Here is a 15,242-nt window from a genome sequence, read left to right on the forward strand (position 1 = left end):
CAGGAAAAGGGACTGCTGCATGCACATTCTCCCTGGGGTTGATTTCTCACTTCCGCTCTCTATCTCTCTCTGACAAGTGCACATACCCTATAGCAAAAAAAATAAAAAAGGGAACAAAGTCATACGTGCAAACATTTAGATGAATCTCTAGAAAATTATGCTGAGTAAAAAATAAAGTCAATTCCAAAAGTTTATATAACATTTCAGCACAGGCATGTATCATTCTTGGAATGTCAAAACTGATCAAATGAAGGGACCAACGTAATGGCTATGTCACTGGACTCCCATGTAGTCGACCGTGGTTCAAGCCCTGGACCTGGTGGCTTAAATTCACACCAGGCCTGTGTACATATGTGCCCGCCCAAGATCCCGAGAGGAGAATGGAGGAGAAGGGATTGTAGTGTGGCCATTCTCCCTGGGAGTTGATTTCTCACTTTCTGTCTCTCTGTCTCTCTCTTTCTGGCAAGCACACGCACCTTATAGTGGAAACCTCTCCAAAAAAAAAAAAAATGATGAATAATAAATTAATGGCTGCCAGGAGTTATGGACATGGGTCTAGAATAAGGTAGGGAGGAAATGGGCGTGGTTATAAAAGGGGAAAAGGAGGGATCCTGAGGGGAATAGAACTGTTCCCTACTTTGATTGCAGTGGTGGACACACAAACCAACACACTGTGATAAAGTGTATAACACTGAATACAGACCACACACAAAAGAATACTAGTAAAACTGAGAGAATCTTTATAACAGATTATATCAATGCCAATATCCTGGTTGTAATATCATCTTATCATTGGAGGGAACTAGGCAAAGAGTACACATGAGCTCTTTGCATTTTTTGTTGTTGTTGTTGTTATTATTTAGTTTTTGCTATGGGGTGCATGTGCTCACGAGAGGGGTGGGGGGGAGTAAGAAATCACTTTCCAGGGCAATGGCCATACTGCAATCCCTTCTCCATTCTCCATTCTCCTTTCAGAATTTTGGGTACACATACACACACATATATGACCGGCATTATTTTTAAACTGCACCTGGGACTCAAACCACACAGCAGGCCACATGGGATCCAGTGCCTAAACCTGTGGCCCGTATTATTTCCTAACATCTACAATTATCTCAGCAAAAATTCTGATTAGAAATAAAAGATTACGGGACCAGCAGTTAGCGTAATGGCTATGTCACTGGACTCTGACATAGTCGACTTCGGTTCGAGTCCCCAGACCTGGTGGCTTAAACTCATGCCGGGCGCGTGTGCGTGCGTGCCCAAGATCCCGAGAGGAGAATGGAGAAGGGATTGTGGCGTGGCCATCCCCACTGGGGGGGGTGATTTCTCGCTTTCTATCTCTCTGTCTGTCTCTGTCTGTCTGGCAAGCGCACACACCCTATAGCAAAAAAAAAAAGAAATAAAGAAATAAAAGATTACTCAAAACAATTGCAATCTCATGGAAGAATTCTTTTAATAGTAATACCAGTTTTATAAACACACTAGCAAAATATGACTGCCTCAGAACAACCTAAAAACAGTAAGTCTCATTCAATTCCCTCCTCCTGGTTTCTGAGAGGTTTTGATATTGATCACAGGGAAGACATTAACCAAAGACATAACCAAGGTTCCAAGATCTCACTTTTCCAAAAGAATACATTCAGTGCCCACTATGGATTAATTTGTGCTAAGAATCTATTCTAAATTATTGTTTTATTTCTAAAAGTCAACCTAAAGTAGTGACAAGGAAAAAAATTCTAAATAGATTTAAGCATTTGCAAGAAGAAATACATTGTCACATTCCTATTTATTCATCCATCTGACAAACATTTGCACAACACCTCCTCTGGATAAAAGACTGTACTACTCCCACCTAGGGAATGGTTTCTCTAGCACTATTACCTCCCCAGTACCCCGTCTTCCTCCTGCTCTCCTGAATATTAGTTCAAAAACTATGGTTCTCAAGTATCTTTCCAAGTAGGAGAGATCAGATAAACATAAAATAACAGTCAACTTTATTGAGACCATGTAACAATTTCTGATTCATATAATTACATCTAATATTTTTGGATTTGTCTGCAGATGACTAAGTGCTGTAAAAAGGGTTATGGCATTGTTACAATGTTAGTTTTATCTTCATAGTGCAGGTCTTAAAACAAGCCAAATGAGGGCATAAAGAGATTGTCTCTCTCCAAATCATTTTTCAGTATATACCGTCTTCAATGACACATAATCTCTAACATTATTGCTCAAACAAACTCAAAGCACTTTTTACGCTTTGTAAAGCAGCCATAATGGATGACTGCAAAATTCAATTTTAAGAGCCTGTTTCATTATTCTTCTCAAATCAAAGAAAGAATTTACCAAGTAACCTAAGGACTTTAGGAACAACTCAGATGACATCTCTAGATCCTCATGGAGGACACAAAGCGAACTAAGTGAGCTATATAAACTCAAATAGGCTTATATGTATTATTTATTATCTACATGTCACCTTCATGATTCTTTGATGTCAGCCACCAAATATTAATTCAGGAACTATGATTCGTATACACATCAATCAATCGATTTTTCTCTTTTAGCTATAAAATTATTATGATACAATGTTAATACAAAACAAAAAAAAAACTAGGTCCAATATGCTCTTTCAAAATAACATCTTCTTAGAACCAAGTATATACTGAACTGAACTTACCACTTTTTTAAAATCATCTTCTGCTTCATCAAGTTTTCCTTGTTTAAGTAATAAGTGACCTCTCTGTAATCTTGCCTAGTGGGAGGGGGAAAAAAAGTAATATTCTGAGTACTATGAATTTCTAAATTTTATTTAAGCACAAAAAACAATAATTTTAAAAAGCTAATGATATTATTGATAAATACTTATTTTTCCACTGCTTGTTTGACTTGGCACTGAGAATAACTCCTAGAACCAATAAACACGAATAATTTTTGTTGAAATACACTTCCTTACTTTTTACACTACTCAAGAAAACTGAAAGAATATGTCCGCACAAAAATTTGTACATGTATATTCACAGCAATAGCCAAAAAGTAGAAACAACCCAAATCCCTATCAACCAATAAATCAATAAACAAAGGCAATATAACCATACAATGAAATATCACTCAGTCATAAAAAGGAATGATATATTGATACATGCTACCACACGAATGAATCTTGGAAACATGGTGCTTAGAAAAAGAAGCCAGACACACAAGGCCATATACTGCATTTATTTCAGTGAAACACCCAAAAGAGACAAATTCATGGTAAGTGGCTATCAGGGGCTAGAGTGGAAATGGGGAGTGCTAATAACTATAGGGCTTCTTCCGGAGTTGATAAAAATGTCCTCAACTAGACAGTGTTGATGACTGCACAACCTTATAATCATACTAGAAAACAAGGAACACTTACTTAAAAAGGGTGGATTAGATGACATGTAAATTATATCTCAATTTTAAAAGGTACTTCTTGCCATCATAATAACTTTTTGCCTCTGCAAGTTCAAAGTTCCAGAAACACGCTTGTTTTTTAACTCTCAACACAAATATTTTCTATACTATAGCCAGAACAACAATTTCTCTTTTCTAACATGCATTAGTTTCTCTTCTTCATTTCAGATATTCCTCCTCTTCTCTTATGTATAATCTCTTCTCTTTCAAGAATACCATCTCTCTGATGACCAATGTCCACCAGAAAATAGAAACCATACATTAATATGCTGCTTAAACATAACTGTTACTTTTACAGTACATAAAATTTCTCGAATCCTCTATTAAGTGCATCAATACACATAAAAAGCTAGATTAAAGCCACTTCAACTAGCTAAAGAGCTACCATAAAGCCAGGAAAATGAGCTACTTAACATTTGTGAAAGGTTGTGCTTAGCCTTATGAAGTAATAGATTCAACAAAGATATTTCACTAGGGAATTCTATCTTTAAAATAGCAGAAATAATTCAAGTAAAACACTCACCCCATATCAGTATCTTAAATCCATTTTGGAATATGGCAAGATATAAGTAACATTTTCCAAATTAATTTCAAACCCCTCTAATTAGACAATGGTTCTGTTAATTCTGCTTCTAAAAGCCCTGCCTCTGTCCCATCCCATGAGTCCCCCGTACACCTCTGTCACAGAAGTGACCTGCCAATTGTCAATTCTATCCCACTAGACTACAAGTCTCTCCACCTCTGCTGCTTGTGTGCTGGTTCCAGGAAGGACCCTGTTAACTCAGCACTGTATCCTCACAACCACGGCTTCAGTGAGCCTCCGCCTCTATTCTTCCTGCCACGGCCTTAACTAAAACTTGTCAGTCACCTGACACATCTTAATCCAGTCTCTTGACTCATGCCTTGGCCTCACATCTTGCTTAAACTACATAAATCTGTCCTTCTAAGCGACAAATTTAACATCATTGCCACATTTCTGAAAAATCACCTAGTGTTCCCACTGTCCCTCTTTCATTCAGACCTTTGATTCTCAGGACTTTGAAATTTTCTTCTTCCACAGTCACATCAGTAGCTTTGATAGCCTCTGGTTATACCTGGCATGCAGTCCTCACCTTGAAACACAAATCACCTCTTCAAGTTCCCATGAGTTTCCCCTTTTAAAAAGTTCAGATTACACTTACTGCAGTAAAATCCATCTTCAACTCAATCACTTTAGTTAAATCAGGAAGTGCTGCTTTTGATTTGCCCATAGCTAAAAAGACAGTAGCTCTCCGATAGTAAGCAATGTAGTTGTCAGGGTCACCATCTGAAAATAAAAACAATAAATATTAACTCTCAGTAATTTATTAGGAAAAAAATCACTTAAATGACACTAAGAGTTTACAATTCTATTAAGAATGACATAAAGAAAAAAATTTCGGGAACCAGCAGTTAGCGTAATGGCTATGTCGCTGGACTCCCACGTAGTCAACCGCGGTTCGCATCCCGGACCCGGTGGCTTAAAACTCACGCCGGGCACGCGTGTGTGTGTGCCCAAGATCCTGAGAGGAGAATGGAGGAGAGGGGATTGTGGCGTGACCATCCCCCCTGTGGGGTGATTTCTCACTTTCTGTCTCTATGTCTCTCTCTGTCTGTCTGGCAAGCGCACGCACCCTATAGTGAAAATCTCTCAAAAAAAAAAAAAAAAAGAAAAAAAAAGAAAAAAATTTCTTCATAAAAATAAGTCACAACACCAAGCAAAATCATGGCAAGTAAGTCTAGGATAGGGATCAGTGAACTGCAGCGCTTGAGCCAAATCCAATCCACAAGCTTCAGTTAAGATTGTTTTTTACATTCTTAATGAGTTGCCAAAAAAAAAAAAAAAGAAAGAAAAAAAAAGATGAAACGATATGGCCACAAAGTCTAAAATATTTATGTAGAACTTTAGGAAAAAGGTTTGCAAACTCCTGTTTAGAATACTATTATTCAACTCATAATTTCGTAAGTGTGTAATGCAGTCCTGGTGTTTGAATCTGCTGAGATTTTCTTAAGTAAAATACTGGTTAAGAATGCAAATTAGACCCAGCCATGGTGGTGTGGGCTAGCATTTTAAACTACCTTAACAATATGCCACTGCCCTTAATGTTTCTGTTAAATATGAGGAGAAAAAAAAAAAAAGTAAACAGGGACCAGATGGTGACGCAGCAGGAAAACACAACACTCTGCGAGGCTGACCTACATGGGAATGTTCCAGGTTCAAATCCAGAGAACTCCCTGAGTATGCCTGTGGTCTGGGATTGGCTGAGGCTGGGGGTGGACCACGGCATCAATATTCTGTTAGAAGTGCAGTCTCTTTCTGTTTTTCTATATATATAGCTCTTGAAATAAATAAATAAATAAATAAATAAATAAATATACACACACACACACACACACACACACACACACACACACGTATGTATACATGTGTATATATCTATATCTATCTATATAAAATAAAGAATTACATAGGTAGGAAGTGCAATTTCAGCAAATATTTTTGTAGTAGTAGATAAGAATCAATATTTTATTTTAGGATATGCTCTTTCTAAGACAATAAAGAGAAAAAAACTGTGTAAAGTTTTTCAACAAAATCATCCCGAGGGCTAGCTCTGTAGCACGGTGTTAAGTGCTATGCATTGGAAGCTGCAGTCCACATTATAATCCCAGCCATGGCAGCTTGAAAAATACATAGAGCACATGTGTGCATGCCCAAAATCTTTACAGGATGGAGAAATGGAAGAAAAAGGATTGTGGCATGATCATTCCCCACTGGGGAATATTATTTTCTCTCCATCCCCCTCCTCTCTCTCAATTAAAAAAATGAACTTGAATTATTCTTATTAGTTACATTAGTAATTCTCAATTATATGGAAAATTTTTTCATGGTAGATACATTTGCATTCAAGTATTGTACACTTATTAATCTATTTTACTCAGCATTCTGCAATATTTTTAAATGTTTCATTTAAACATGAAATAATATTTAAAATGTTATCCAAAATGAGTTATTAGTTAGAATTCAGTAAGATAGTCATAGAGCAGTTTGGTTCTTTGATACAAACCTACTGCAGCATGAAACTGAGATAAAGCATCAGCAAGCTGTCCAGCTGCAAGCAATTTCTTGCCCAGTTCAAGATGTTTCTCAACATCTGCATTTACTCCACACTCAGCACCTAAAAAGAAATGTAAAAATAATCAGTTAACTTTTCATGAACCAAGATTAACTCTAAAAAATAAATTGTTGGGAACCAGCAGTTAGCGTAATGGCTATGTTGCTGGATTCCCACATAGTCGACCGCGGTTCGCGTCCTGGACCCGGTGGCTTAGAACTCACGCCGGGCGTGTGTGCGTGCGCGTGCCCAAGATCCCGAGAGGAGAATGGAGAAGGGATTGCGGCGTGACCATCCCCCCTGGGGGGTGATTTCTCGCTTTCTGTCTCTATGTCTGTCTCTGTCTGTCTGGCGAGTGTACGCGCCCTATAGCGAAAACCTCTCAAAAAAAATAAATAAAAAGTTAAAAATATGGTTATCTGGGGCCAGCAGGTAGCATGGTGGTCGAGCCACTGGACTCCCACGTGACCGACCATGGTTCAAGTCCCAGACCCAGTGGCCTGAAAATCACAACGAATACATAGTATATAAATAAATAAATAAATAGTGATCTAGCTTAGATACCTTCACAGACAAGAAAAGGCACAGAAGCTGAAAAGGGACCTGGTGAAATACAAACAGGTCCAGGAAAGTTGGTGTGTACTGGTTAATGCTCTTCCTGAACAGAGGCCATGTGGAAGGCCCAGGTTTGATTCCTAGCCTACCCTAAAACTGGATACAGTGCTATGACCCTGAAATCCCAGTTATTCAGGAGACTGAGGCAGATCAAGACATAGACCCTGTCTTAAACACACACACACATAGCAAACATACATGTTTCATTTTATAGGGTATTAAAAGTCCAACAATATACTCATATCAACCTCACCAGTCTAATCAGTCTATTTAAAAAAGGGAAACTCATAACATAGCAGTGGTGACAATATTTTGAGCAATAAAATTAGAATTGCTTTGTTAAGCTAGACTCACCTTAATGAGCATTATATAGTCTGCTAAAAATACTCAAGAACTTATTGAGCACCTCCAAAAGCACCAGGCACTCAGCTAGGTATTTGGAATAAGTAAGCAAAAGACAAAAAAACCACCTCTCGACCCCTCCTGGCACCTGATACTGATGTATGGTGGGAGGAGACAGATATAATACATAAGGAAATTACATGGAACATTAGGTGAAAAGTACTATGGAAAAAGTCAAGCCAAATGAGGGTATGAAGAGTTGGTGGTAGGTTTTAGTAGTAAATGAGAGAGTCCAGGACAGGCCTCCTTGAGGAGCTAATATTTGAGCAAAGAGTTAACGTGAGGAACTGGCTATGCAGACACCTAGGAAAAGATCTTTCCTGAATGAAGGTCCAGCCACCCCAGCCCTAAGTCAGGAGCATGCAGGTATACTCCAGAAGCATGCAGATAAGTTCCAGAAACTGCAGGGAGACCTGGATGGTGCAGCAGGGCCAACAAGAACATGGCAATATGAGGCCAAATATGGAGAGCTTTGGTTTTCTCTCTTGGTAAAACAGGGAGCTACTGAAGCATCCAGAGTAGAATAGCAGCAGGATCTCACTGGCCCAATTAGCCCAATTAGCAACGTATTGCCTTTCAGCTTTGAACTCATCCTTCAGTACCAATGCTTCACAGATGGACTGGAGTTTTTAAGCATCTCTCCTGTACAGTGAGCACAATGTTATTCTTTGTCAGTACCAGGCACTGAAAAGACCATGTAGAAAGAACACGTCCCGGTTCTGCTTGCTGAGTCTTTCTTCCTTCTCACTCCTCCTAGATGGTATGTCATACAGCTCCTGCTGCATGCTGTGTATGGGGAAGACACCTAACGATGCTCCGCCCTAGCTATACATCCAGGAGCCCAGTTCCTCCGACCTGGCAGCCTCAGCTTTGTTGGCATCTCCCAACATGGACATTATGCATTCTAGGCTTCATACCAGCAGCAGTATCTAACTCCCCCTGCAAACAGGACAGTGTGCTCTGACTCACCTATACCTGAGAGGGATGTTTCCTGCTTGCCCAGCTACTGGTGACCAGCTCTGGCCACAGTAACTCAGCAAAATTATCCACCAACAAACTTGGGTTGCAACATACCTTGTCCAATGTGCTAGCCCTTCCTTGAGGCTATCTCTGAGTTCTAGAATACCCTTCAGAGTTCTATTTACATCTTTACTCTCCTATCATAACATAGTAGTTCTTTAAAATTATTTCCCCCTTTTAACTGTGGTTTCTGCCTCCTGAATAGACCCAACTGATACACAACTGGTCCTAAGAGACAGATCCACAACAATGGAATCTGAGGAATGGTATGGTCATGCCCTTGAATTTGAGTGTACTGCTGAGCTCCTTGTCAAGGAGAAATGAGATAATAGTAACCCACAGCAGGTATTGAAATCACAATTAATTAAACTATCACTTGCGGTTGACTATAATGAAATCTAACTGAAGCACATGGCTTGGAAGCCCAAGTGCTGGCTGAACTTGACTGTAATGGCAGCAATCATGGAAATAAGGACTGTGACATGGCGCATCCTGCTTGCACAGTTACTGGTGATCAGCTCTGGCCACAGTAACTCAGCAAAATTATCCACCAACAAACTTGGGTTGCAACATACCTTGTCCAATGTGCTAGCCCTTCCTTGAGGCTATCTCTGAGTTCTAGAATACCCTTCAGAGTTCTATTTACATCTTTACTCTCCTATCATAACATAGTAGTTCTTTAAAATTATTTCCCCCTTTTAACTGTGGTTTCTGCCTCCTGAATAGACCCAACTGATACACAACTGGTCCTAAGAGACAGATCCACAACAATGGAATCTGAGGAATGGTATGGTCATGCCCTTGAATTTGAGTGTACTGCTGAGCTCCTTGTCAAGGAGAAATGAGATAATAGTAACCCACAGCAGGTATTGAAATCACAATTAAACTATCACTTGCGGTTGACTATAATGAAATCTAACTGAAGCACATGGCTTGGAAGCCCAAGTGCTGGCTGAACTTGACTGTAATGGCAGCAATCATGGAAATAAGGACTGTGACATGGCGCAGATCTTTTTGAATGCATGAGAGAAAATATCAAGCTCAGGTCAAACTCTCAGTTTCTCAGTTCAAAACATGGTCTGAGAGCTTCCATCACAGTTCTAAGACACTCTTATTTTTTGGAGTTACAGAGCTGTTATAGCTCAAAATCAAACACAAAACTTAATTATGTAGGTCCCTGAATTAAAACAACAGTTAAATTTAGTCTGACCAAGTTTCATAAAAATTAGGAAATAGATTAGTAAAGAATGGAATCCTTAAATGTTATAAAGGAAACATGTACTCGGACCCAGATCAAACTGACCAACTTAAACTTCCAAGTTTTACTGAGCCTTTCTTATAGAAGTCGCTGACCTTCCCACGCCTGAGGAGACCAGTCTTTCACTGCTTAAAAATCCAAGGATCACCTAAGGCAGATGCCTTCAAAGGGGATGCTCATCCTCAAGACCCATCCTAACCACTAACCACTCCCATTGCCAAATCTCAGCAGGCTCCAGAGAGAGAGATATATACTGTTACTCAAATGAAACAGCAAAAGAATCCAGAGACTTTGCTGATAAACTAAAAGAAATTCACAGAACATATATGACAATGGTTTCTAAAGCTGTCAGACAAAGGAGGATGAAAAATAATATACGGGATCTAAGTCATTGATATGTGCACACTCTAAAACAGATGTCAGCAAACCTTTGTAAATACAGTCTTATTAGAACGCAGTCATGCCCATTAAGAAATAGGCCATATTGTCTATGGCTGCTTTCAAACTACGAAAGTGAGTTGAACAGCTATGACAAAATCCATATGGCCCACAAAACTGAAAATATTTACTATCTGTCCTTTACAGAAAAGGTTTACCTACTCCTATACGAAAGATTCCATACTTAATGTGTTAACTCATTCTGATGGAAATGGCTCAAACAACTTACTAGGTCAGGGAGTTGAAATTTAGACTTGACAATGGCCTACATTCAAAAAATGCTGAAATTTTGGAGGGTTCCTAGCATTATAAGAAAGAGGGATCCAGGACCAGCAGTTGGTGTAATGGCTATGTCGCTAGACTCCCATGCAGTCCACTGTGGTTCAAGTCCTGGATCCGGAGGCTTTAACTCACGCTGGGCGCATGTGCATGCATGCATGCATGCATGCGTGCCCAAGGTCCTGGGAGGTGAATGGAGAAGGGATTGCAGTCTGGCTATCCCCCCCAGGGGATGATTTCTCACTTTCTGTCTCTGTCTTTCTGGTGAGGGAACATGCCCTATAGCAAAAACCTCTCAAAAAAAAAAGAAAAAAAAAATTTAAAAAGAAGGAGGGATCCAAAGCCTTAGAGAGATAGGGATGTTGGACTAAATTTGTCATGCATCACCTACACACCAAACTCCCACTTACATTCCCTAAGAGGGCCCAGAAGATACTCCCTTTACTAAGGCATTGAGAAATGAATTAGTGACAGACCAACCACTCATCATCTTCTCAAAGTATTGTGGTCACTCCCCTTCATAGGACATCACAGTTTGAATATGACCTCCAAAAATTCATGTGTTAAGACACTGTAACAGGATTAAGAAGGTCAAACAAACAAACAAACAAACAAACATGACTACTATCAGGTTGGAAGTTGGGGCTTTAGTGACTTGATTAGTAATTGGGTAGTTAGGACAGGGAACTCATGATATAACAGAGAGTCAGGCAGGAACATAGGCCACGTTCTCTTGCCTGTCACCATGTTGTGATGCAGCCAGTAAAACCCCACCAGAGTGCCCCAAGCCTTGAACCTCCAAATCACCCAGTTTCAGATATTTCCTGTTATTAGCAATAGAATGGACAAGGATGACCATGGGAAGATGCTATCACTGAAATGGGTTTCCTGATTTCAGTGGAAGTGAAGGGATCCTAGATTAGCAGAAGTTTAAGCAGCAGCACTTAACCATCAGAGACAAGGTGAGCATATCAGCTACAAATGGGATCTACTACAGAGAATACTCTAAATAATCAGATAGGTAAAAAGATATGTGCTCTGCAGATAACCCTCAAACTTCCTTCCCATCATAACAGTACTTATGCAATGAAACCATGAATGAAGTAGCCATGAAGACAGAAAGGGAGGCTACTAAGAGATTCAAACACAAATTAGTCTTTATGAAGCTGACCTGGCGAAAGCTATTGCTGAGTATTTAAACTGCCAACACCAGAGACCAACACAGAGTTCCCAATATGATACCATTCCAGGCATAAAAAGGGAAGTGGAGCGCCAGCTACCTATGGGCAGATTTTCTCCTCCAGAATAGAGAACCTTCTCATAGTCTGGATATGAACTGGCCCATAATGCTTGTGCCAGCTCCACCCTTCACAGAATGCATTATCTGCCATCACAGCCTTCTAACAATGAACTCATCAATGAATTCTTCAATGAACTCCTTTCACAACAAAGGAGGTAGAAAAAGTGCTCATGCCCATATGATCAACTAGTCTTACTACATACTGCATAATGATCAAAGCAGTTGCCCTATTTGAAAGGTAAAATGGCTTACCGAAGACTAAGTAGCAGCCCTAATTACAAAACAAAATAGTATAACAGGACACTTTCATGGGACAGTGCGGTGATATACCACATTTTCCTATCATCATGCAAAGGTCTCATAGAACACTACAATGGAATATGCTGAAGAAAGCTCTAAAAACAGGTCAACACTGTCTCCTAGAGTGGACCACCTGCCTTCATGCATGAGGTCTTGTATATCCTGAATGAGAAGCCATGGGCTGGCCACAGTGAACCACTGGACATGGTCTCCCAATCTTGGGCCGCTCCCATACAGCTGTAGATTCACACCCAAGTCATACTATAACCTGGCTGGGGAAAGAGAATGACTTGCTGCTGTCAGCCCCTCAGGTCATACTACTAGAAAATAACCTGAGACATTCAGTCTGAACCCCAGTGGTACTTTCTCTAAGCCCTGTGGGGGTAGGAACTAACCCACAACCTTGACACTCACCCTCAAATTATGGGTAAATGGACTAATAGTATAAAATGCCACAACCCCCACCCAGATACTAAGGGCACACTAATAATTAGTAGTAGCCATTTAGAACTCCTCCTCCAGCTTCCCATGTAATGAATCTAAGAGCCTCTGGGCCTGATCAAGCATGGAATAGTAAGCCACAGAGGGTTCCCCGGAGTGTTACTTTATTGTTGCCTGTATATTGCGTGATAACACAGTCTTACCTCTGCTTGTACCACTAAAATATTCATCTTACAATCCTGAAGCCTAGGGGCAAAGAATATATTCCTGCAATGGACAAACACCCTTGCTCAAGCATACAAGTCCACCTGCTAGGTTTGCTCTGGGTTCCCATTATCGGCAACCTCTGGAATGCCCTGGAGATTGTGTTGTGTCTTGCCAACTACTCTGGGTGGGTCTTCCTACATAACTGAAATGATAATGAGAACACTCACCATGAACTGATAGGCCTGGCTGAGACAAGGAAAAAAAAAAGTTTTTCAATTAGTTCAGGAGCCAGTCAATAAGAATCAGCCTATGCGGTGTGGGATGACCTAGAGTGGCTAATGGCCATCCAGATAGAAATCAGACAATATACTACTGATTGTTATAAACGCCTAAAGGGCACTTGCATCTAAACTCCTAAAATGTGGGGTGGAATCATTAGAAATGTATATCCAAACCATAACTCTTACTGAACATGATGACTGGGCATAGACCCCAAACCTAATTGCTAGGGCACACCCAGTACCCTGGGGCACCCAAGGGCCTATGGTACCCACGAATGTCTCTACTTATCATATAATTGGACTGGTCAGTGCACCTGGGGATGGCTGACATACCTGGCAAGATATTAGACACCTTTACCTCCAGATCCTCTATCCTGGATATGTTTTCTGCCAGACATCAGATTAAGCACACTCCTCGTGATTTTACCTGTTGTCATTTTTTCCCATAAGCCGGTAATAATTACATAGAAAAGGCTGTAGAAGCTCTTGCTAATTATACTGCTAATACTCTCAATCCTATTATCATTAGATACTCCATCTCTCTGTTAAATAATGAAGTCACATAGATGCATAAAATAGTGCTGCAAAACTAAATGACTTTTAGACATGCTCACTGCTGCTCTAGGTGGTACTTGTGCTATTTTACACATTGACTGCTGTGTCTATTATTCCTGACAACATAACATGTCCACTATCCTTAAAGCTATTGATGCAGAAATCTCTCATATCTTGAAAATGGTGGAAAATCCATTTACTGGTCGGTTTGGTTCCCTTAGGTCCTTCCAGAAAAAATTCTTTATTGGTATTATTGCTTTATTATTAGTGTTTCTTACTTTTTTTTTTTTTTTTAATTTGTGCCCTCTACCGGATTTGGGAGCTATGGATGCAGTGTTTAACTCACACACCCACTCACTCACTTGAGGGAATTGGAGGGAGATTCGTGACTCGCAAAGATTGTGAGGGTGGTGCAAGAGTCAACGTCAGGGAAGACTGAAAGTAGGCTCCCTACATTGAGCTCTCCTCCCCAGTCCCTCTTTGTCCTGTTTCCCTGAGACCCAGCTGGTTTGACTGGGTCTCCTCGATGTCTTGTGACCATTACCTTCACCTCATGGAATTAGCCTACAGCTGGGGCATTCCAGAGGTATGAGCGCCCTTCCCCCATTAACATCACAAGATTAGGGTCACTAAATCCTAAACATACTCTGCTAATTCTGTTCATCCATAAACTAACCCTTGCTGCAACCTTCAAGCAATGTACATAGAAAAGCAGACCCCTTGTCTTAATGATGGGAGCCTGCACGGATCTCTAACTGGCTTATGAATGCTTTGTTCTTTTCCCATAAAATCTGATCCTATGCTCTCAGGAGCATAGACCATTCTCTGACCAACCATCAGCAAAATGTCATTTCCTCCCTCCAATGTAAATAAGCTCCCGTCTCCTCCTGCTGGACCTGAAGGTGTATTCTTCGGAATTGGTAAATATTACGAGAAAGGCCTCTCAGTCTTGGATATGCTCCAGTACACTTATGGTGTATTTAAGTTTTAATCATGTGGCCTTTCTTTGAGTAGTTTGCATGGCTCCTATATACACATACATATGTTAAATAAATCTGTATGCCTTTCCTCATTTTAATCTACTTAATATCAGTTGATTTTCTGCAAACCTTCAAGGGAGAGAAAAAATTTCTTCAGCCCTACATACATATTTAAACTGTTTTTTCCCATATTAATTTGTCTTTGGTCAATTTAATCTGTAGCCTAGACAAAGAACCTAGAGGGGTAGAGGGAAACTGTCTTTCCCTCCCCAACAAAAGAAAAGAAGCTTTATTTAACTTGGTGGCCTCAAAAACTTAGGGTTCCACAGAGCCCTATTTGTTTGATCCCACATGGCTGACTTTAAATCTCCCACAGCAGCTTAAAAAATACACCTGGGTGGGGACCAGCAGTTGGTGTAATGGCTATGTTGCTGGACTCTCATGTAGTCAGCCACGGTTCGAGTCCTGGACCCGGTGGCTTAAAAACCACCCTAGGCACGTGTGCATACATGCCCAAGATCCCGAGAGAAGGGGTTCCTGCGTGGCCGTCCCCCTGGGGGGTGATTTCTCACTTTCTGTCTCTCTGTCTCTGTCTTTCTG

At 40.3% G+C, this 15,242-nt stretch overlaps 1 protein-coding gene across 1 annotated transcript in view; it reads right to left on the reverse strand.

The window, feature by feature from the left end:
• DNAJC3 (DnaJ heat shock protein family (Hsp40) member C3) overlaps positions 1-15,242 on the reverse strand; it is a 58,569-nt gene that overhangs the window by 31,245 nt on the left and 12,082 nt on the right. Inside the window, exons 2-4 of the mRNA XM_006156602.3 lie at positions 6,519-6,629; positions 4,617-4,741; positions 2,678-2,752 (exon numbers count right to left, since the gene is read on the reverse strand). Of these exons, the coding sequence (XP_006156664.1) occupies positions 2,678-2,752; positions 4,617-4,741; positions 6,519-6,629 (311 nt within the window). The remainder of the gene's footprint in view (positions 1-2,677; positions 2,753-4,616; positions 4,742-6,518; positions 6,630-15,242) is intronic.

The sequence above is a fragment of the Tupaia chinensis genome, unplaced genomic scaffold (assembly GCF_000334495.1).
Source record: "Tupaia chinensis unplaced genomic scaffold, TupChi_1.0 Scaffold000503_1, whole genome shotgun sequence".
In the NCBI taxonomy this organism is placed as follows: domain Eukaryota; kingdom Metazoa; phylum Chordata; class Mammalia; order Scandentia; family Tupaiidae; genus Tupaia; species Tupaia belangeri.